Consider the following 24,102-nt stretch of genomic DNA (forward strand, 5'->3'; position numbering starts at 1 on the left):
TTCATACATTTATTAGATTTAATTGGATCTATTTTGGTGGACATGTGGAACTTCCATGAATGGGCATGGGCACCTATGGGTTGACTGATCCAACAGAATATAACAATAACATCTCAGTTGAATTTGACAGACACATTTGAAGTTATGAAGTATTTTATTTGCATTTCCCTGCAGATAAAACACATGCACACTTCACATAGGCCTTGTGATTAGGCATTGATATTATGACTGTATAGAAGTGGGGAGTACTTTAACAAGAAAGAGAAGGAGGTTCACTGCAATTATAATTGGCATCTGATGTTAAAATATAAACCCCGAAAATTTCCACAAGGTCATTCTGACAATGACTAAACCTGTTAGGGAAGACAAAAGGGGAGAATTGGGGGAGGGGGGCATTTTATATTGTCCTCTAATTCTTTACAACATGGACTCAAACTGTGCAGTTTTACTCCTTCAAAACATATACACAAACAAAAGCAGGAAGCTGCTGAATTTGAGTTAAACATAAGGATGTATAATACAGAATGAAGACATCTGACATTGAGTTTGCTTGATTCAAAATATTGGTGGTTTTCCAAAGTCCTGTGTGTTTCCTGTGCGTCCCTCCAGCACGAGTGCTGTAGATTTGTTCTGTCAGTAACGGTAGTAGGGACTCCGTGACCGCGACCTCCTGTGGGTCAAGACAGATCACAGTTAGACTGATTAAACATCATACACATACATATTTTGTGGCAATGATGATTGCAATTCTCACACTGAGCTACACCCAACTTTAACTGGGTTGTCAAACTGTCACAACTTTTGAAAAACAAAATAATGCCACTGACCTTCTGGAGGAACTGTAATCTCGGCCTGAGGGAGGAACACATTTGTTTACTTCTCATGGCACTGTCTTTCTGTTATTGTACAATATCTTAAATAATCGTTGTGTTATGGCTCAAGTAGGTTGTGGACTTAAAGCACTTACTATATTTGGGCACAGGGGAGGGGGAGTGGCTCTGCCTTCCATACTGCCTCTCCCATTCATCTCGCTCTTTCTCCCGTCGCTCACGCTCCCTGCAATGGGCATTCGTATGAGCACAGAATCCTCAAGGGGCACTCAGTGTAGCAGGCAGCTATTCACAAGCTCACTATGAGAACACACACACACACACACACACACACACACACACACACACAGCTCTTACTTCATGCGGATCTTGCGGGCCATGGCTCGCAGTTCCCCCTCGCGTTCCTGTCGCTTATTTTCCTGCAGCTGGACCTTCACCTGCGCAGCCCTTTTATCCGCCTTGGCTGGGACAGGAAGTGACAACAAAGGATATTAAAACCATGCCTCAACAATGTCAAATTGGTACCAAACATTCAGTCAAAGTCTAAGCTAACTGAAAAGTTTCCCCGCAATGCAAATTAATCTGATTTGTTGGACTGGGTGCGCTTTACTTACATTGCTTGTTGAGGGCTTTCTGCATCCGAATCTTGAGTTTCTCTTGTGGTGTCATCTTGGGCTAAAAGAAATACATTGGCATCAAAACAAGAGACTAGAAAAAAGGGGAATGAATGTTTATGGAACTGGTGCTATAAGACTAATTATCTCTGAAGACAGGCCTACAAGGCCAAGTCGGTACAGTACAGACCTAAAGCTCTTTAAACTGGACCACATGGCTATATCTAATGTGTAACAATCACTCAAACACGCACTACTGACAACACTGTGTCAAAACGGCACGTTTCTCCTTCAATTTATCTCAGTAGATACAAAAGCCTTTTAATTTTGCATTTACATTCTATCCATCCCGGGGCATTTTGACTTACCATTACATAATTATCCTGTGGCTAGAACATAACATAACTAAATGTCAGGTTTAAAGACATTTAGTCAGCTGGTAAATGTCAATACTTAGATAACGCTGTAAGCATGGTCTATTTATGCAACCAAGTCCGATTTCTGTTTGGATGATTTTAGTCAGAATGCTTCCAACAAAATGTGTCTTGCATTCAAACGTGTTGTCGTATAACATGGTAACAGCACATAGCATAATGTCCTGATCTTAAATGTTAGACAGTAGAGTCATTTCTCTGAAAACATGGAAGACAGGAAGAGGAAATACGGTATAGGAATGAAGAAGAAAACAAACAAAAAAATTGCACAAACAAGATTATGCACCATTAGCACAAACAAAAACACAGGCTCATAGACTGAAGAATGAAGTCCTCAGGATGTGAGCTCTGGAGGGGAGAGGCATAATGGTCGTCTGGGGGGACGATTAAAGCAATTCTGAATGGAGAAATTTGACATTGCACAGAAGAGGTTCTGAGAGAGGGACACAGAGAGAAAGCGAGCGAGGCTCCAAAGGCCTGGTTTACAACCACATCTGCCTGTCAGGGATGAGGGAGGCGTTGACTTTAGCAAGAAACCCAGCGAGATCAAATTCTTACTGACTTTGGCAGCTCCCGTCTCTTTACCACTTGGAGTTTCAGCCCTGCAAGGGCGAGACAGAGGGAGAAGAAAATCAATCAAAAAACAAACAAACACAACAACAAAGGTATGAGAGAGATATAAAGACCATTTAGTTAGACAGTAGAGAATTGATAAAGTCAGCTTTTGGCTGATGTACAGTATCCTTGGTCACTCACTTTCTCAGCTTGTCAGAGAGGGAGCTGGTGGAGGGCGGGGCTGAGCGGGGACCGGGGGACGGGGACAGGCTCCGGACAGGGGACTGAGAGGGGCTCGGACTGCGGCTCTCACCACGATGATGGCCAGACGCCCGACCACCTCTCCGAAAACGGTCTCGGTCAGCCGAGCGAGATACGGAACGTGACCTAAGGAGGATACATGAGCACATTTAAACAGTCCTCTACAAAAATTAATATTTGGGGAAAAAAAATGTATTTACACAAAACCTATTACACACTATTCCTGCTTATCTGAGAGTGAAACCTGGGTGAAAGTTCTAGGTGGATAGCTCTTAGTTTTCAAAAAAACGCTGATTGCATGGGTAGGTGCGTGTGCTGAAACGTGTGCAGTTCTCTGTCGTCTTTATGGTTAAACATCATCCAGTCCAGCTCCGGTTGAGAATGCCCCACCTAGTGCGTCTGTGAGAAGTGTATCGTCGGCCCCTGTCCCTGTCCCTATCTCGGGAGCGGGAGCGCGAGTGTCCGCGGTCATAGCGTCTTCTGTGGCTGCCGTTGCCGCCGCCGCCGCTGCCCCCTCCACCACGCTGCTGGGAGTGGGAGTCCGAGCACTGGCGTGAGCGGGACCGGGAGTAGCGGCTATCCCGGCTTCCTCTCCACCCGCTGCGCCGTGAGTGGGAGGAGGAGCGCGATGAGTGCCGCGAGGAAGACGGCGAGGAGGACGACGGGCTGGAGGACGAGTGACGTCGGCTGCAGGGGGCAAAAAGAAACGGAGAAGATGTTACTTATACAGACGGGTGTGCTGAACAGCAAACAGCCAACTGTTCACATGCTCAATGGAAAAGGTTTGTGTGCTTTATAACCTACAAAACCATTACCTACCACTTAAAAGGTTAGCACGTTCGTGATAACCAAGAAGGATCATTAACAATGGATAACAACCATTTTTACAAGACAAGAGCTAGAGATTCTAAAACATCATTTATAGAGGCATACTACCCACACAAGCCCTATATAAAAGTCCTATAGAAGAACATCATACAGTTTTCATAAAGCTAATCTCAGTCACAAAAACTGCCTTTGCCTATTTTGAGCTTCACATTACCAATGTCAAGTTGAGCCAAGAGTTCCACAAATTAATTAGGTTGAAAATGCCTAAAAAGTCATGTTAAAACTACTGACAATTGGATGAAAGGTATATTTTGGATAATGCGACACATTTTAAAACCACAAATGCCGTTTCAGAGAGAAGGTCTTGGTTAAACAAGACATATGAAATTCTAGTTATCCATTCAAATGTGCCACACCATTTCCATCCAAAACACAACTTTGTCCACGTCATCTCACACAGGGTGTTTTTACAACTCTGCATTAACATTCTGCCTCGTTTTCCTAATTCTTCGCCAAAAGCTACGCAATGCCTGAACCCTATCTCCAAGGCGAGCCATCTCTGAGGAGCACACACATGACTAAAAAGGACACAGCCAATGACAAGCCAAGGGGAAAGCTACCGACCGGAAGCCCCTGCTATGACCTGCGGGGTGCTGCTCCTGCTTATTGCTGGAGGCGTTGGCCAAGTGGCCGCCGGCCGCCGCCTGGGCAGGGGGGCCACCCTCCTCGTCGCTGCCTCCGAAGCTGGTGATGAAGGTGATCTTCTCCTTGCCGGGGGTCCGCGAGCGGGACCGGGACTCAGAGCTGGACTCCGATTGGGGGCTGCGGCGGGGAACAACGAGCGGGGGAAGAGCAAGAGGACAAGACATTCAGGTCAACAAGTTCAGAGAGAGAGAGTTCGTGGCAATGAAGAGACTGTATTTTGAGTGATCTACTGTACAATGTTGAATATTCGCAGTATGCAAGAGTTAAAAAATTGCATGTGCAAGTTGGTATGTGCATAGATATGCTTAATTAACATATTTTGTTTTCAGAGAATAACAAAACATGCTATATGCTGTACAATTGGTTACATAAATAAACATACTGCTATGAGCATGCCACCATGCAAACTGCTCTCTCTTTGGAAATCTGAAATGTAGAGGATGGCTTCCTGCCTCAGGCTTTTTAAAGCAGTTTTTAACAATAGATGTTCTCTTTCTGGGGAATCCATCTCCAGTAAGTTACATAAAGCAAAGAGCAGAACAACTGCAATGTGCGTCTGTCTGACTTTCTTCCACCCACCACTCACACAACCTGGTGAGCTTCTATAAACTGCACATGGATAGAACAGCAAGTAGGATGAGGCACATACTCTACATTACCATTTGTGTGTGTGTGTGTGTGTGTGTGTGTGTGTGTGTGTGTGTGTGTGTGTGTGTGTGTGAGAGAGATAAACAGCTCATGAAACACAAGAACACACTCACCGTTTGTAGGGATCGTAGGTTGGGCTGTCTCTTCTTGCATAGCTGGTGAAATGACAAAGAATCACAGATTAGTGTGCTGTGTGTGGCTTGGCTAATGTGAGTGCTGGGGGACTGAAGATGACGTATGATCCTACCTGGGTGGGCTGATCTGTCTGCCTTTCAGCCTCTTCTCCCTGAACTCTCGTCTCTGTCTGCGAGAGCGACGGCCCTGAGAGTCAAATAGGACACGCAGTCAGTGAGTCATGGTAACTAACTATTTTAGACCACACATGCATATAGGGCTGGTCAATACATAGCCTACCAAATCGGACCCTGATAAAAGTATGCATGTACAGTATCTTCATGTCATTCCAGTTAACAGTGTAACAGCTACAACAATATGAGCAGATGGGATACTAGGACACTGTGCCTTTAAACTCACTACCGTCAATAAGACAAGTACATTAAGACTTACAGAGTACATGGCCTTCTCTGCCTCCAGAGCCTTAGCATGTTTGATGGCCTCCACCTCTTCCTTGTCCTTCCGAAGCATCCTAACACACAGGCAAAGATGATGGTTAACTTGGGAACAGCAAGACAACAAATAACTAACCAACAAACGGACCAACCAATCAGTCAATCAAACAAACAAGAGGCATTGTTGAGCTTATGCTGTGATAATGTGAACTAGTGTTGTCACAATACCAAAATTACTGTTTCGATACTGAGAATTGGATTTTTAATACTTTTTAAAACATCAATTTGATTTGGGGGCCCCCACCCCTTTGACGTCAGTCTCACAGTTTTAGGCTATAGAAAAATAGCTGTGCAATAGCATGCCTTGTGCATACACGTTACCTCAAAAGAATGCAGTCATTCTTAAAAGTATCCATACTAATACAATAAGGTATTGTGACATTTTGGATTTCAGGGTATTGTGATACTTCTGCAGTAGCAGTGCACCGTGCAACACCATTACCTCACAAAGTCTCCCTCTGCCATTCCATAAGGTGTGGCCATTTTGTTCAGGTCCATCACCTGCTCTTGATTGAGCTCATCGACATCCACTTCAACATCTGACACAAACACACAATCGTGAGTCAAGTAAAGATTCAGACATTTCGTGGTTCTGCGTTAAAGTAATGACAAACATCACAGGTGCCTACCAATGTCAGGAATGCCTTCATCCCCCTCAGAGTCTTCCTCTTCAGAGTCCTCCTCTTCTCCTTTGTCTGACAGAGGATCAGGCTCTGTGACTGTGCTATCCTCATAAGTGTAGCCAATCGAAGCTTTCTTCTCTGCGAGCCTGGAATATAAGCAAACAATAACAGCAATGTCTTAGCAAGAATATTGCAAAACATAATATTATATATATCCAAGACAGGAAAACTGAACTGTAGATAGGCTTGTGAATTCCTTTGACAGAAGGCACTTAGAAATTCAGGGGAAAACATTATACTTTGAATCTGAATGAATGAATAATACATTGGAGATACAAACCAAAAAAACTGTGGTTAACAAGCCAAGATAAATTAGATGTAACAAGATTAAAAATGAAAAGTTACTGTTCTCACTTTTTCTTCTCATCTTCATTTGGTCTTTGCAGGCCACCATACAACTCATCCACGTAGATCTGATACAAACACTGCTCCTCAGAGACTATAAAATGACAAAAGAGAAATGTTAACCTCGTAATAGTGACACAAATACAGGCAGGTTAGTTTGAAAAACACTCAAATCTGCGTAAAGAACACTTCATGATGTACGTTGAGTAATTAAAACACAGGAAAACAAAGACATCTCTAGGATACAGTAACTGCCACTCAGGAGTGTGTGAACGGCTGGGTTTTTCTATTAGCATTTCTACACTAATAAAGTCTGAATTAAAACATTTCACAAAACACCACAAGACAGGGATGATGTCAGAGGAGAACAACACACTGTGCATAGAGACCAATGGCAATTACACTGTGAAGCCATCAAATAGGATATAACAGCCATAGCCACTCACTGTTGGCAAAATCGTTCTGCACCAGTCCTCTGTAGCGCTCATAGTTACACTTTCTCTCTTCAGACTCCTGCTCCAGGGTGCTGCCATAGAACACAAGAGAAAACACCTCAGAACACTTCCAGATATTGATTACAGGTGCCGAGTAATTTCCTGTGTATTAGTTGCATTGTGCATGAACTGCCATTGAAAAAAAGACATATGTATAGATCACACCCATGTGTTAATCACACTGCCCAAAAGTCAAATAGTCTGAATGGGAATGTATTCCCATAGCCTGTCCCTGTGTATTAAATTCATTGTTGAAGAGATATTGCAATATCAATGTATAAACCTTGGTTAATAGGTGGGAAATTACAGTAGTACTACATACAGTATAACCACAGGTATCTAGAATCACAAGCTGGAACAGCAGCAAACATTCCTCAGTTATTTCCGGCTCTGTCCCGTTCTCTGCTCTGACAAACTGCCATGGGATAAAATGACTATACAGTATAATGCCATATATATGCCATATATATGCCATAATGTCATATACCAGAAGGGTGTTAAGATACTCACACTGTGTTTAGAAGAGGAGGTGTGTAAGTAGGGATGTAGTCCAAATGGGCCCGCACATCAAATCTGTCAATCATATTGTTGACATCACCTTGCCATGGCATCCTTTAAAAAATATGTAGAATAGAGCATGAGAGTGCTTTATTGACTGGTGCTCTATTGAGAAATTGTATTTTGCAACAGGGTTGACCAGAAGCACAATCACACACTCAAGTGTTAGGTCTTGATTAGTCTTTACTAGACTTGACCTTCACGTTTGAACCGCAGACTATCACCAGCATGTTGTTGACCAGGAACACGGGTCATAACCAGTTTGTCCAGCTTGATAATATATCATATCACTTACAGTGACCACATTTAATGGCACTTATTGTGTCAAGGACTTTAAAAATTTGGAAAATGTCATTAAAATAAGGAAAATCACACAATATCTAGTCTGCTATCAATCATTTTAAGATCCAATGTCCATTTCATCTGAAATTCTATGGGAGAGAATGAACATTAAAGTGTCAACTTACATATTGATTGGACTCTCAGCTGCCAAGGCAACAGCTGAGTCCAAATGGATCTTGTAGGCCCTCCCATGCACTTGCAAGAACTGGGCTGGGTCTTTTTTCTGCAGATAAGGAGACACATCACAGTTTATATTTGAAAGGGAAGGCCAGTCGGGGTGGATTTAACATAAGCTCGTTGTGAAAAGCTGCCGCTCACAATCTTCTCATAATATTCCCGTCTTCGTTCCCCACGCCGCTTGTAGTCGACCATCATCCCGCGGAGCTTGCGCTCATGTCTCCGAGCCTCCTGCCACATGATGGCGCCACGTGGGGTGGGCACAAACACGTCTAGAGGAAAAGTAAAAGGAGAGGGTAGGGATGGCTTTCCTAAACTGGAAAGAATTCAAAGCTGGACTACAATCGATTAACTGATCACAGTAAAGTTCTATCCAGAGTAATAAGAAAGTATATGCAACCTACATAATCTTGACACCCTGTGGATATCAATTCAATAACCAGAAAGCTCTCACCTAGGTAATCACATGAAATATAAACCCAAAAGAATTTTCACACAAACTTGAGTCATAGACCAGGTACAATGTTTTTGGAGGAGCACTATTAAAATAGAGAAATCTCTATCATTTCCTATGTGAACTCAGCTGTGATGTTTCACGCTGCATTGAACTCTGCTTACATAACCATACACATGGATTGGCTTTAGAAAACAATCGTGACAAGAGAATTTCCTATGTGATTCCCATGGTGATGCGTTTGTTTGCACCTCCAAAAACCATGGCGTACCTGGTGGTACCTAGTCACCCATACGTTACAGTTAAAAAATGAAATAACTGACTTTTGTTGAACAAATGTATAGTGTCTGACTTCAACACAACACTGTGTTTGGTTAATAGCAGAACCACATTTTACTGTTTGCTGCTCTGAGTGCATAAGTATAGGCATGACTGCTGTGGTAATACATGCACACTGCTAGAGGCCATATCACATGCATTAAATGACCGAGAATGCATTGCGATTGTCTATGCTATTGAGAGTATACTAAACACTTCAGTTGTGGACATTATCCAAAGAATTTCATGGCTATGGCTGAAAGAAGAGTAAGGCGTTTTTGGTTACTTTGCATTCCTAACCAGAGCCTTTCACCATTCCTGGGCCTGCGCAGTGGCGAAGAGGCCCTCTAGTAAATTTAAACTGACCTCAATTTCAAGCCATTTAGGTCATACGTGATCCAGTACCATGTGAGAGCGTTTGAAACAAGTGACAAAACTATATAGTAAACGACTGCGATTGCGATATGAGATGTACAATATCACATAACCTTGCTCTATACTTGGGCCCGTAACATCAGTTGCAGCATTCAGCATGCATTTCAACTAAATACACCTAAATAAACAGTTAGCTACTCATCTACAACGTAAAGCCATTACCAGTGTAACGTTTCAACTTAAGCTAACCTCACGTTGATGCACTAGGAATAGTACGTAACAATTTGTGGTCCGTATTTTTTTCGGATTTTTAGGGCTAATTTCAGTAGGCGCATCGAGTGGTGACAGTTTATGTTGGTGACATGCTAACAAACAAGCTAACGTTAACGTTAGTTAGCTATCTGTCGCTAGCTAACGTTAGCGATTAAAAAAGAAAAAAATCCGAGAGATCCTTTAGCTAAAGTTACTAAAAATAACACAGCACATAAATACTCCCAAATATAACCATGATCATAATTAACATTATATGAGAATTGCACAATACATTATGTGCAAGTTAATAAATCCATCTAGTCAAGCTATCTTCTACTTAAACGTTTGATCATTTAGCTTAATTTTGGTGTTAGCTCGATATCTTAGCAAATGCTTGGCTATGGCTCACTTTAACGCTACATGGAGACCAACAAAAACGCAGTAACAGTTAGGGGTAAACGTTGAGTGGGAATGTAACACTAATGCATCCTATGTATTTGATCAATATTTCGAAGAAAAAAGTAATCCAACTTTACATACCTGACTAGTCTAATTCAACACTTCAGTTAGCATTAACTTGTAGCAGCCGATAGCTGCACTGCCATCCTTCTTCTATCGCAAAGTATGATTGCACTAGAAGCAGAGCTGATGTATACTGCCACCTATTGTGCTGGGGCGTTCATCGACACGCTAAATATGATTTTTGAAAATGCGTTCTTACGAGAATAACCTCCCTATATAAATACGAGAACTAACGTAGTATTATTATATTTAATTCGTTTCATTGCATTTACACATGTGAAGCATGGAAGGGGACAGTATCATTTGTTGAAAAGACTGAACGTGAAGGGCTACGCCGTGGGTACTTTACGTCGACGTAAGCTACGCCGTGATTCAGGGACAACAACAACAGCTAGAAATCAACCTGTTAAGATTGAGGATGTCAGTTATAACTGAGTCATACGGTTACTTCGGGAGAGGTTAATAATCATCCAAGAACGCCTTGATGTCATTTACATCTTTTTGTTATCATCCAGATCGGTAACGTTTGACGATATATTTGCTGGAAAGGTAGGCTACATAGGATTTTGGACTGAAACAACAGCTAGCCAGCCTTGAGCCTTCTGCTAGCTAGCTGGCATGCATATTGACAAATGTCTTACGTTAGGAGGTATCTGTAGTGGTGCTAGCTTCCAAATGATTGTCTTGAAAATGCAGTAGCATTTTATGGTAGTCGTATCTAATTATCAACGTTTTGTTATCGGTTTTGGCATCTTCCCAGGCGACTACTTGCAATGTGATCATTTGTGATCATTCACTAGTGAGAGTGTAGCTTATAGATTCAGATACAGCCAGACAGCAGCTGCTGTCGTTGGTTATGGTTTCTTGTTCTTGTTGGTAAATGACAGTTCGATATTTTGACATTTTAACTTGTATAGAGTAAAGTAAAGCAAACGGTTCAGGCTGTTACTGTGGTAGGGTAGGGTAGTTGTTCAATGAAGTGATGCTGATCTGTTGGAAATCTCGACACAAGCCTTCCTCTGGCTTTCTGTCGACTTGTTTTAAATGGGATTTTACAATACTGTCGCTGTACGTGCTGTGGCTGTTTACATTAGTCTCAAATATTAGCTGTTACGAGTTAGCAACTGAAACAAATAAGATAGTCCAAAAAAATGCGCAGTTCGATTTTACCTACAACGATGAAGTTAACAATGACGTCCAGACTATCTACGCGTTCAACCACACGGTTTCTCGGAACAAGGTAACGTTATGCGAATTACAATAGCCTACATATTTGGACCATGCAAGGCATGTCTTGAAAAGTAATACATTGTATTTGTTGCTATTTCTTATCCAGACGGAAGGCGTAAGAGTGTGGGTGAATCTGCTGACAGAGAATACAAAAAGCCCCATCCTTTTCGTTGTGAGGCAGAAGCAGGCTGTGTTGTCCTTTCAAGTCCCCTTAATCCTACGTGGCTTGTGAGTAATGTTACTGGATTTGTGTTGACTCTTCTCTATGCATACACATACAATAACACATTGATGAGGATTCCACATCATTAATGACATGATGGGCCCCTCAATTTGGTACGATGATGTAAGGATATGTACCACTCATATGGTATTTTGCTTGAACTATTTTTACGCCTCCTTAAGCTGAAAGTAAACTTTCAGAGGGTGTGCACCTTGCGCTTGTACTTCATCAATAGATAATTGAGTAGGCTTGGCAAACACACCTTAAAGCTGCCCGTTGGGAACAAACAGAACAAGCATTCATTTCCTTGTTTGCCTTTTACCAATAGACTGTAGCAAATAAGATAACTACTTTGCATGTTATCCCAGCCCGTAGTTTTCAAACTCCTTGTAATCTGTTGAGTTCTATTCTGTGGGTAAATCTTTATGTCCCTGCCTAAGATCTAAGCCCTGAACCCTTAAAGACTTAACTGACCTCCGTTGTTAAGTGATTGGGTTTTTGGAGGCTGTAGGCGTTCAAAATCCTACCAATCGTTAAATTGACTACACCAGAAAGATTCTGCAAACACATTTCCTCGTTTTCTGGCTGTTGGTTGTTTATTCGCTCGAGTAAAGTCTGCAGAGATGCCGACATAAGGGAAAGACACAGAAAGGGTGTGAGCGAGTCTTCATGCACTTCACAATTGCACAGTGGGACAGTCTTATCTCTCACCAAGTTACACATCAAAGTCTGTGAGTTTGTGATGGGGGACATGGAGATGTACTGTATGCGTGTGACCCCATTCTTTAATTTTTGCAGGTACCAGAGGAAATACCTGTACACCCAAGTGGGACGTACATTGTGTCAGCCACCTACACGTGCTCTCTCAGAGACAGAGTACTTTTATGTGGATGTGTCTACGCTCTCGAGTTCCACAATCAAGTACCAGTTTAGAATCAGTCGTGTGGACAGTTTCACATTGCAGTAAGTAGGAGATAACATGGCCCTAGGTGTTAGCAATGATCCAATAACCATTACATTTTACAATGAGCCCTTGTAAAGCCAGTGCCAATGTGTAGAGGAGGAACTGAAGGCTCACATGTTTCTGTATTCCTCCACTAGGACTGATTTGAAATTCAGCTTTACTGCAACTCCATCCCAACCTCAGGTAGGAATTCTGAGTAGGAGAGTCATTCTCCTCCCGTTTTCCTCATTTGATTTCCTGTTTGTTAAAGTGGCACAGAAATTTCTAGAATATTAAAGTTGTGTGGCAGGTCTGTGTGAATGGGTATGATGCTTGATAGCAGAGTGTGACTTGAGATTTAGCGACAATACCCTCTCCCCCTTGCATTCCCATCGCATGTCATGCAAGTTAGAGCCCTCAGCGTCATATAGCCTTACAATATGGGAATTGTAATGCTGTGATTTGCAATGAAAAAGATACACAGTGTGATTCAGTTTTGTAGGCACTAAACAACTGAACAACTAAAAAAAACTGCACCTTCATATCAGCTCCACTTATTCCTTGTCAAAACCACTGATGCTTAAATATTAACAGAGACTTGGTCAACGGCAGCCTTTGCATAATCGTAAAGGTAAATAGAAACTATTGTTTTTTTTAACCCCCTACAGTATTTCAAATATGACTTTCCTGATGGTGTGGACTCTGTTATTGTGAAAGTGAACTCGCTAACAAACTTCCCATGCTCAGTCATGTCCATCCAGGACATACAAGTAAGCAGTTTTGACCACTTTCACTTTTTCATTCACATGCACACCACTCATGTTTCTCTGACCCTACTTTGCGCATGGGTCCAAATGAATTTTTAAGACACATTTTAGACAACGATACTTTAACATTGTGTCTTATCTAAACTCACATTGTGTAACATAATGATGTCAGTTCAGCTTGTGGAGCAGTGACACACTTTTCATAATCCTTTAACCAATATCCTGTGCTCAACCTTGACAGTGTCCAGTGTACGATTTGGACAACAATGTGGCCTTCATTGGGATGTACCAGACAATGACCAAGACAGCAGCCATTACTGTACAGGTAATGACCAAACACATTCAGTGCATATAAGTGTAAGTTCTCGACATCTATTCTGTCCTACTCTCCTATTGCTGTTAATGAGCAGAGAGAGACTAGAGAGAGATTGCATTGTCCAAATCATATGTATTAACAGGATGTCTATGTTTTATTCAATTATTCAAAGAATAAAGTGCACACAGCAAGTAGACAGTATTGTGTGAACAATACATCCTCGATTGAGTATTGTATTCAAATGATAACACCTGTTGATTCTGAGAATATATGAGTTCTGACTGAGGTCTTCTGTTAAGCTAAATGTTTGTTTAATAAGAATATGTTTACATATTGCATTCCTATTTCCTATGGTCCAATTTTCTTTTTCTTTTAGAGAAAAGATTTCCCGAGCAACAGTTTTTATGTGGTTGTTGTGGTGAAGACTGAAGATGAGGCCTGCGGGGGTCCTCTGAAGTACTACCCACTACTGCCAGGTGACTCTCTCTCTCTCTGTCCACTGTCTGTTTATGGTGTAACCACCCCATGCTGAGCCTTAAACACACAATGTGGTTTACGGTCGTCAGAAATTACCCTCTCTTATCAGTTATGGTTATGGTTATGGTTATTAAGCAGACACCTTTGTCCAAAGCGACATACAGACAAATAACAATACAAATTAAATTAACAGTGAACAATTACAAAATAGGGAGAATAGCAATATTATCAATAAAACAATCATTTAAGCACTAACCTAATGAGAAATAAAACAATGAAATGAGAATAGCAATCAAATAAGTCACCCAGTTAATTATATAATAACAATAACTATAGCATGGTATGGCTAAATTTAAGGACAATAGCAGAATAAATATCAAATTCTAACAATGGACAAATTATAACAAAACAATACTATTATACAAACCATAACACATAACAAACGCTCAAAAGACTAAGTGCATATTAAACAAATATGCCTTAAGACCCCTCTTAAAAGATCCAAAACTGTTGCTGGAACGGAGAGCACTGGGCAACTCATTCCACCAACATGGAACCACTGAAGAGTAGGATCTACAATTTGACCTAGCATGTATGGTTTGTCGACATAACAGACGCTCCTCAGCAGTAAACTTCATTCCAGCCGATGTAGATGAATGGGAGTTAAAGAGCAACATATGTGGCATTATTCTTTGTAGTGGTCATTGTTCCTTTAGAGGGTGCATTTTGACTACATTTTGTATTTCCTCCTGAATTTGTTTCACACAATTTAGATCCAAAACATTATCCTTGTGAATATACCAAAGAACCCAAATGGCTCTAATGGAGCAATATCGATATTCATTCATACATTGTAACATTACAAAATACCCCCTGTATAGCTGCTGTTATAAAATGCTGATGTTTCTCTGTAATCCTATTACAGATCAATTGATGGATCCTGGAAACCGGAGTAAAACTCTTGAAGTAGTTGTTTCTCCAGCTATCAAATGTAAGTTGCATTGTCCCTGCTGGCTATTTCTTGTAAGTACTAGATCTTAATTTGTAATTTGCAGTTAAAACATTCTTGGTTTTTCACGCTCCTTCTCCTGTAGCGGAGGTGTATGTCATGGGGATGCTCTTCTGCCTGGGCATCTTCCTCTCATTTTATGTTCTCACCTTCCTGATGGCCTGTGTGGAAAGTAAGAGGTAAGCACTAAGCAGCATAACAACTAGCACATGACATGACTGATAAACAGTAAGAGTCAATCATACAGTCACATGACACGACTAATAAACAATATGAATCAAGTCCATATAACCACATGACAAATGAGAAACAGTAAGAGTCAAGTCCACGCTTGTTGTAGGGCAGATGTCTATTGAGTAAACTCCAGACATGGTACAATATTGGAAAGTGTCAGTAGGCCTATGAAATGTCTCAAAATGCTGCATATATACCATAACATGACCTATTTTGTTTTCATGAAAGACTAATGTTCAAACATTAGACTTAAGTCTTAAGTCTTTAAGTATCGTAAAGAAGCAAATTCATTGACATGGCAGGGCCCCAGCTTTCTGTCAGTGTAATGACTAATGCTAAATATATTGTTACCCTGTTGCCAGATAGATCATTATACGTTTTATTGATTTTACATTTTACAAAACTGGTGTTGTTTGCTTAGGTGCTACAGTAACTTGCTGTGGAACAAGAAAGGATTGGATTAGTAGTGTTTTTTCTGAGAGAGGGCAGGCGTCCTTTATGGAGAGAATTAATCACTTTTCCATGTGTACATGACCTCTACCATAACCAAGTGAAAATCCAGCTGTTGTGTGTAGTTGTACCAGGTTAGAATGGAGATGGACATGTTGAAGCAGGGTTCTAATGCTGAGTGTTATGTTATGTTTTTTGTTTGTTTGTTTGTTTGTTTGTTTGTTTGTTTTTGCAGAGGTCACCATAAGAGGGAGGGCCACCCAGATATGTCACCTGCAGAGACAGGTAAGCTTTAGGGACCAGGCACAGGGGACGCATGTCAACGTAGACAAGTCTTAGCATCCGTAGAGGAACTGTAGGGACTGTAATCTTGATTATCTATGACCATATAGTTTGCGTTTGTTTCCTATCAAGTAGGGCCTGTTTGCATGTGCATAGAATTTGAGAGGTAAATAATTCTGTTGCGTCCATTTGAGTGGCATGATTTTAGAACTCCTCATCATTGGAGGGTCAATAACCAAATGTTACGTAAAATAGCAGACGTTCTTCTGCTTAACACTCCTAACACTAGATTGTTGTTGATTTTGAAATTAAATTTACTTTCCACTCTTTTTGTTTCTCTTCTGAAATCCCTTTGTTTCTCAACTCAGCCTCTCTGTTGGGTAAGCATCTGTTACATTGTCGCAATGTTTCTTATGACACTCTGATGAGTCACTGATAAGTGACTCTCCTTTAGCTGTTACAGTATGTGCACACGTCAAGTACCAACACTCAAAGTTCATTTCACTTTTCAAGCTCAGATTGAATCTGTCACATTCATATAGAGTGTGTACACGTATATATTTTGAAACCTGCATTAATCTCTAGTTTCTAAGAGGAAACACTCCAAACATAAAGCGGAAATATTTAATCCGGGAGAAATACGCAACCAATATCTCATTAAACGGTGAATCAGTGCTGTTGGACATATTTTCTCCATCAATTAATAGCTCAGGTGACTTGCAGTGGGGACTAGCATGAGAAGGCTAAATATGCAGACATTGAAGCAGGATGCTTGTTTAGCAAAAGATCATTTTCCTCAGTTTTCAATTTTTCACATGTGTAACTGGGCACCTGCCCAGACTTGAACCTACAGTACAGCTTGCACCACTGGATTTGTAGGAGAGTGTGCTAGTAAGGGAGCTAAAACATATACAGCTACATACAGTTAGGGTTACAGGCTTTTCCATTCACAAACTAGTGTCTTTTGTCTGTTTCTTTGCTATACTGTCTCTAATAACACATTTACCAATGCTGGTTTGATAATGTGTATTAGATAATGCCAAGGCAATCCTAACTGACTGAATTGAAATGAACTAATATACATAAGATAACTAACGTTACAGCTCATTTAAAAGATGAACCAATCAAAGTTTGCAACCAGTCAACCCGAATTTGAGCAGTGTATGGCTAGGATAACATTGTGGTCAGTTGAGGGAAACAAACCAACATGAGCTTAACAATTCTCCAGTGTTCATGCTTTTATAGTGTTGAACAGTACTTTTTATTTGAGTATGAATTATAACTCCTGTATTCTGAGTGTTTTTCTGTCCTCTTGCAGGAAAAGGCCTGGTCACACCCTCGCCTTATGAGTACGGTTCAGTCGGTAAGTCATGTGCCGACATTACCCTCAATCTGAGAGCCATCTCCCATCTGAGAACCATAGTCATGTGTGGAATTATCACATGGCATAAACCTCCGACCTCACACAGCTCTTAGTTCTTTGGCGTCTTGCATCTTTCTGTACACCCTTCCCTCAACTTCTGCTTTGTCTTTTCTCCTTGTTTCATATAGCAGACAATGGAAGCTCTTTCAGCTCAGAGGCCATTACTGACAGTATAGCATCAGCTGAAGTTCACTATGGATACATGGGTACGGACAACAGAAGCACAACAATTTGCAGTGTATTTGAATCTCATTATTGAATGAGATAATATTATCCTTGATGTATATTTAGAACAGATTCAACAGTTATTAGAATATCTTATACATGTTGCCACAGGCAAATTACAAAAAAGGGTCACTATTACAGTTTATATTGTCAGCAGAAGTCATTCAATTCCCTAGAATAGCACATTTTCATATAGATGTATTGAAATCAGTTGATACTGAATGAGCTTGCCATTGAAGATTCTGTGCTTTTAAATTAATTTGTGCCACTATTATCATATTAATTTGGCCACCAAAACCAGTCACCATTATCACTCTCTCTGTGTTATTCCAACTACTTTGTTGCCCATCACCATGTCTCTCCATTAGAACGGTCTTTGGAGAGTGTTGGTTGCAGTCGACAGGATTCTCTCAGTTCTGTTGAAGAAGACGATTATGACGTATTGGCAGACATTGATTCTGATAAGAACATTGTCCGCACTAAGGTATGTTGATGCCATTTTGATGTTATGCACTGGAAAGCTTTCAATTTTTTTCATATCCTAAATGTCACTCAAATGTCTTTTAATGCTACTGTAATTCTTGTGCTTGTCTATCGCAGAAATACCTTTGTGTATCAGATCTGGCACGCAAAGATAAGAGGATCCTGAGCAAAAAGTACCAGATCTACTTCTGGTGAGTGATAACAAAAGGTGGTAATTTTGCTGTTTTCTTAGATAATATCCAGTATGCATTGTATCTGGAGACAGCCCCAGTTACCACTAAGAATCCAAGGCATTTCAGTTTTTGGCCAGGTTTTTTATTTACTCATAGGAAAGCAATGAAATGAGATCCGACCTGTTTCTCCATTTCACAACTGAGAAATGGCCTTCCTCTTCTCTCAGCCCAAATCAAATTTAAGTTCACCTCAAGGTCTCAACACACTCTGTTTTTCTCCTCAATATATTCTTATCTCACCTTATTTCTCCTAAGGGGGTGTTAGGAGAAACAGGTGAGATCTCAATAAATGCTTATTTGTTTCTTGTGAGACTAAGAAATAACATTTTACTTGGGTATCTACCCACATCAGTGGCACCACAACTCTGTTTTCAGCTCTCTCTGAGGGAGCACTCTCTCCCTTTTTAGAGCACTCAGTTTGTGTACCTGTTCCTGTAGTAACAAGTCCCAAGCTTGCAGGATAAAAGCACACTTTTGTACTTTCATTCTTCAGTCGCGAGCAGAGATGTGGTCTAGATAGGAACAATTTCGGTGGTTTTATTCAACAAGCTGCTCTGCTTGAGATCATGAAAGGCTGGAAGTTCTGAATGACTTGCTCCCGTCCGGCTCACAAACAAACAATGGGGATTTTGTTATTTCTGTGATTTTACCTCGGTAGCAATCTCAGATACCTCAAAACATGCATTAAAGCACTGCTAAAGTATTATATATAACTACATATATCATAAATATGCAGTTGGAAAATATGTTGCCTGGTATAGAAATAGACCAGAGATTATATGTTCTTCGTTATTGTAACTGCATGTTTAGAACATGCATATATCAATGTCAGTATGTCCATAATGTTTAGTGCTGCTATGTTCCAGTTCAAGTAATGGTGTGGGTATTGATTTCATATACAACAAAACCTTGAGTTTCAGTTTTGGGAGGCCTGACTTTATGTCACACGAGGCCTTGTAATTATTTGTGATATTATCGGTTAGGGAATGATGGTGAGGTAACAAGTGGATGTTTTTTGTTCACAGGAACATTTCCACCATAGCTGTGTTCTATGCCCTACCTGTGATCCAGCTGGTCATCACGTACCAGACGGTACTTCTGTCTCCTTGTTTTCTGACACATTTAAAAACGCTACACTCCTAATATCTTAGCAAATGAGTAAAAGTGGTACATTTAAACACATATACAATGTAGTCTTTGCAATATGTAAATGAATGATTCATTTTTACTCCTCATCAGTAGTCATATTGTTACATTGCAGTTCCCCTTGCAAGGCCACTTGATAAGGCCTCAGAATAGAGAGACCTTATTCTCTTGGGCCTGTGAAAGAACGTGTTATAATTAGACTGGATTAGGCTGACTGTCCCAGCTTGAGCTCAAATTCCTCATCGATCTCAATCAGGCCAAAACAATGTGAAAAACCTTAATGTCTGTACACAGGAGACCTGTGAAGTTAATAATGCTTTGTTGCAGTTTTTACAGTAAAACTCTGATGTGTGTCAAACAATGCTACTGCTAATGTATTAACAGGTCGTGAATGTGACAGGAAATCAAGACATCTGTTACTACAACTTCCTGTGTGCACACCCATTGGGAGCACTCAGGTTTGTTTATTTACATAAGTTGTTAACCCCTCGTTCCCTGTTGCTTGGTAGGGCTTTTGCTAAATAAAAAAAATTTCTCTTGATAATGATATCCAGACAAGGGAACTTGTAGGATGTACTACATTAAACTAAAAGACTTCGACTCTAAGAAATGTATTGGATATATTTTCTTTTCACAAAGCACTGCTTCACTTGTCATCTCAGAGAAAATGTCAAATGTTTAGTTCATATTAATGAAGCCCACTTGTTGATTTTAGTGCATTTAATTGTCATGTTGAATTTATTGAAATTATGAAATTATTTGCTTCTTTTTTTAATTATTTTTGTTTAGTTCCTTCAACAATATTCTGAGTAACCTTGGTTACGTGATGCTGGGGTTGCTCTTCCTCCTAATTGTCCTTCAGAGAGACATGAGACACAACCGCGCGCTTGTACGGAATGACCTGGCTGCATTGGTGAGATGGATCTCAGCAAATCAGAGAGCAATATAATGTAGATGATCTCATGCATCATATGAAATATATAACATGTGCATTATGCCGCTATGATTATATAAAGCATTAAATAGAACCTCTCTCTGTTTCTCTCTGTCTCGCTCTCTCTCTCTTTCTCAGGAATGTGGAATTCCAAAACACTTTGGTCTGTTTTATGCAATGGGCACAGCTCTGATGATGGAGGGGCTTCTCAGTGCCTGCTACCATGTCTGCCCTAACTACACAAACTTTCAGTTTGGTGAGATCATTATATTGTGTATGCGGTTAATGCTGGATGTCAGAGCAGGGATTCAACACTGCTTGTTGAGCAATAACTTTGATTTTGACACATAAGTGGTAAAAATAACGATAAATAAGCATATGTCGGTGTAAAGGCTATATTTGAATCTGGTACCTGCTAAATCATTGTATCTTCAGGTGTTTTGTTTAAAACAATAACATGCTAACAATAAGATGAAATTATTGAAATAACAGTATCATCAATTTGCTGATCACTGAATTGCTGTCATAATCGAGGTTATGGCTCGACAAGCGGATGTGATTAGACCTGTTTCTGATGTAGCCTGATGGTTGCCATAGACCTCATTATTATGGTCTATGGTTTCCATCGCCCCCCCCTAATTTAGGTGGATGAGAGCTAAATAATACATCTGCAGTTTCAGGGTAATTTTGTTAACTGTTCATGTGCATGATTATTCAAGATGTGTTCTTCACTTTGCCACAGTCAACTTCTAGTTATGTTGTTATGGACTTTTATGAACATTTAGGAACCACAACTGCTCAGCCCCAAAATGCTAGACCTTGTAACAGGACAGAAAACAGAGTGCCTTGCTATAACGTCAATCCACTTGCACATTTTTGCAGAAATAACACTATACATATCAAGGGGTTCTGTCTGAAATCAAATTTCCCCTTCCTTCACAGACACATCCTTCATGTACATGATTGCTGGACTCTGTATGCTGAAACTTTACCAAAAGAGGCATCCAGACATCAATGCCAGTGCCTACACTGCCTATGCCTGCCTTGCGGCAGTCATCTTCTTCTCTGTGCTGGGTGTGGTAAGTGCAGCATTGATTTAACCCGTTAATCCCCATCTGCATCATTAATGTTGTCCTTTTATTTACGAGTATATACCATGGTCCATGGGTAAATTATTCTGAAACTGGTTGTGAATTTGTTTTGTTCACTGCCTGTGTTTGACGAGAAAAAAACAGCCAACTAGTGTGGAAAAAAATATTTTTGTGTTTCCTTGAAGGTGTTTGGAAAAGGGAATACCGTTTTCTGGATCGTCTTCTCAGTGATCCACATCCTGGCCACAATGCTCCTCAGTACTCAACTGTACTACATGGGCCGCTGGCGGCTTGGTGAGCTCTTTGTCATGATCTCCATTGCAGAGCCATAATTGACATGGTTATGCTCTCAGTGTTGGCCCATACACATGACTGTTGGTTTTAAAACGGTCTATCAAACTATATACTATTTCAGGAAAATATATACTGTACTGTATATGTCATTACACTGTTTTATTTTTCATTTACATCAATATGTTTATACAGTATATTCAGTGTAGGCTTAGCCTTTAATGCTGTTCATTGGCTGTACCAGAACAGAATATATTGTATATGAAAAGGTATTTTGTGTGAATCAATTGTGGATTTCAGATTCTGGAGTTTGCCGTCGGATACTGCATATCGTCTACACAGACTGTATCAGAACATGCAGTGGTCCCATGTACATTGTGAGTAAGACGGAAACATCAGACTTGTCATGTTTGTTGACTAGACTAAACAGCTATGCATGTATTGGTAAACATTTCTCAGGAAATATTATAAATATGTGGTAGAGCAAAAAACTTGTTGGAGGTCAAAAATTATGCTTTATTATCCTTGACTACACGTTTAATATTGTTTGTGTGTGGTGTTTGTTTATCCCAGGACCGGATGGTGTTACTTGTCATGGGAAACATTGTTAACTGGTCCCTGTAAGCATACACTTCACTGCTATATTACAATTACATTACCTATTGACTGTGTATATGGCAAGGCTTTTTATCTAGACACAATTACTGTAAAGAATAATAATGAAATAATGTAAGATTTTAGTAGCATTTCATGCATGAATAGTTTCTTCACATACTTTGTGTTAGTAAAAAAAAACATTTCAGTAGAGAACAGAATCAGATATCCAATAACCCCTACCAATGCTCTTCAGGGCTGCTTATGGTCTGATTGAGAGACCCAGTGATTTTGCTTCATATCTGCTAGCCATTGCTATCTGCAATCTTCTGCTGTATTTTGCCTTCTACATCATTATGAAGGTGAGGATAACATGCTGTGCATTTTTTTTTTTTTTTTTGTGCAACAGTGACATACCCATTTTTAAAATGTTAAAACATTTTTTAATTATGTTGCATCATTTTTTAATGTGTGTGTGTGCGTGTGTGTGTGTGTGTGTGTGTGTAGCTCCGCAGTGGTGAGCGAATCCAGTGCTTGGCACTGGTGTGTATCCTCTTCACAGCAGTGGTTTGGGGCTTTGCGCTGTTCTTCTTTTTCCAAGGACTCAGCACATGGCAGGTCAGTGCTGCACATGGCATACCCGACAGCATTTTAACTACATTTATGTCAGCTACATGTATGTAATATGGAAAATAAATATTGTATATAAACACTTAAATTGTTCTTTCATGTGTATTGAATCTCTATAGTATCAGAACAAATGTATTTCATTTGTCTGATAAGAATAGACACTAATCTAGTTAGAACTAATTTAACCAGTCAGTTGTCATGGATACATGCAAAACATAAAAGACTCCCATCACCAACCAACTGCATTCATCAGTGCGGTCACTAGTTTATGATCTGTCTTGCTGTAGAAAACTCCTGCCGAGTCTCGTGAGCACAACCGAGAGTGCATCCTGCTCTCATTCTTTGATGATCATGACATCTGGCATTTCCTCTCCTCCATCGCCATGTTTGGCTCCTTCTTGGTGAGTCATCTGTAATTAAATGCTGTGCCAACCTGACCCGTCTTTTAGAGCCTTCATCCTGACACAGCAACTTTCAACTTCTCCCCACAGGTTCTGCTGACTATGGATGACGATCTTGACAACGTACAGAGAGACAAAATCTATGTGTTTTAATCCATGGACTAACTCTCACCTGTGCCAGTTAGTCATTTGCATGGGCGCAATCCTACATGCACGCGAATGCAAAGAAAGAGTGACTGACGGTTTTCACGCAACGCTTCTGTGCCCCGGACAAGTGAATGGTTTCAGTGTGCCAATTAATAAATGTTAAATCATCACGTCCCTGCACATTTCGATCATGCCATTGAGACTACTGTCATTGCTGTCTGTATAACTGCAATCAGGATGTTTGTTTTTTTTATGTGTTTGTGACTGAGAGGGAATATGTGTCTTGCCAAATCAGTGGCCTTTAATGTTTTGAGTCCTTCCTGTGGTCAAGCTCCCATACTGTACTATTGCTGAACTGATCTTACAAGAATTGATTGTATATCAGTAAATCATGAACATGCTTGTGATGAGCAGCTGTTGCACTATTTAGAGACGTTACACTTTTAATAATGAGATATCTTTTGTTTCGTGTTATGACTTGTAATTATGTTCTCTTACGGTTTTACAATAAAATGATTAACAGACAAGAAAATAAATTATTATTGAATA

The 24,102-nt window shown here is 40.3% G+C and overlaps 2 protein-coding genes across 6 annotated transcripts; one reads left to right on the plus strand and one right to left on the minus strand.

Moving 5' to 3' along the window:
• Nucleotides 1–135: 135 nt before the first annotated feature.
• On the minus strand, nt 136–10,118 carry clasrp (CLK4-associating serine/arginine rich protein). 5 transcript variants are annotated; one of them, XM_062553200.1, is made up of 20 exons: nt 10,043–10,118; nt 8,245–8,375; nt 8,052–8,149; nt 7,537–7,638; nt 6,979–7,058; nt 6,542–6,626; nt 6,134–6,273; nt 5,947–6,043; nt 5,443–5,521; nt 5,123–5,196; nt 4,989–5,030; nt 4,147–4,344; nt 3,085–3,381; nt 2,635–2,820; nt 2,441–2,480; nt 1,445–1,505; nt 1,188–1,293; nt 968–1,056; nt 828–852; nt 136–670 (listed from the first exon to the last, which is right to left on the minus strand). In XM_062553200.1, exons 2-20 carry the CDS (start codon nt 8,341–8,343, stop codon nt 634–636), a joined length of 1,935 nt encoding a protein of 644 aa, XP_062409184.1. In that variant the 5' UTR covers nt 8,344–8,375; nt 10,043–10,118; the 3' UTR covers nt 136–633. The 5 variants fall into 5 exon arrangements, 2 of the variants coding, with proteins under 2 accessions (XP_062409184.1, XP_062409185.1); XR_009941209.1 differs by lacking the exons at nt 136–670; nt 828–852 and having other exon boundaries at nt 2,437–2,480; XR_009941211.1 differs by lacking the exons at nt 136–670; nt 828–852; nt 968–1,056 and having other exon boundaries at nt 1,255–1,293; nt 4,166–4,344.
• Nucleotides 10,119–10,227: 109 nt separating this feature from the next.
• Nucleotides 10,228–24,098, plus strand: sidt2 (SID1 transmembrane family, member 2). Its single transcript, XM_062553199.1, has 26 exons — nt 10,228–11,264; nt 11,361–11,482; nt 12,276–12,440; nt 12,579–12,624; nt 13,089–13,190; nt 13,429–13,512; nt 13,880–13,979; nt 14,906–14,971; nt 15,075–15,168; nt 15,909–15,958; nt 17,274–17,318; nt 17,507–17,584; nt 17,972–18,087; nt 18,204–18,277; nt 19,345–19,411; nt 19,850–19,923; nt 20,255–20,378; nt 20,538–20,655; nt 21,342–21,478; nt 21,676–21,784; nt 22,082–22,158; nt 22,355–22,401; nt 22,632–22,737; nt 22,883–22,993; nt 23,293–23,406; nt 23,497–24,098. The coding sequence occupies exons 1-26, from the start codon at nt 11,007–11,009 to the stop codon at nt 23,557–23,559; spliced, it is 2,547 nt and encodes an 848-aa protein (XP_062409183.1). The 5' UTR covers nt 10,228–11,006; the 3' UTR covers nt 23,560–24,098.
• Nucleotides 24,099–24,102: the final 4 nt, after the last annotated feature.

Source organism: Sardina pilchardus, chromosome 13, assembly GCF_963854185.1.
Source record: "Sardina pilchardus chromosome 13, fSarPil1.1, whole genome shotgun sequence".
NCBI classification, from domain to species: Eukaryota; Metazoa; Chordata; class Actinopteri; order Clupeiformes; family Clupeidae; genus Sardina; species Sardina pilchardus.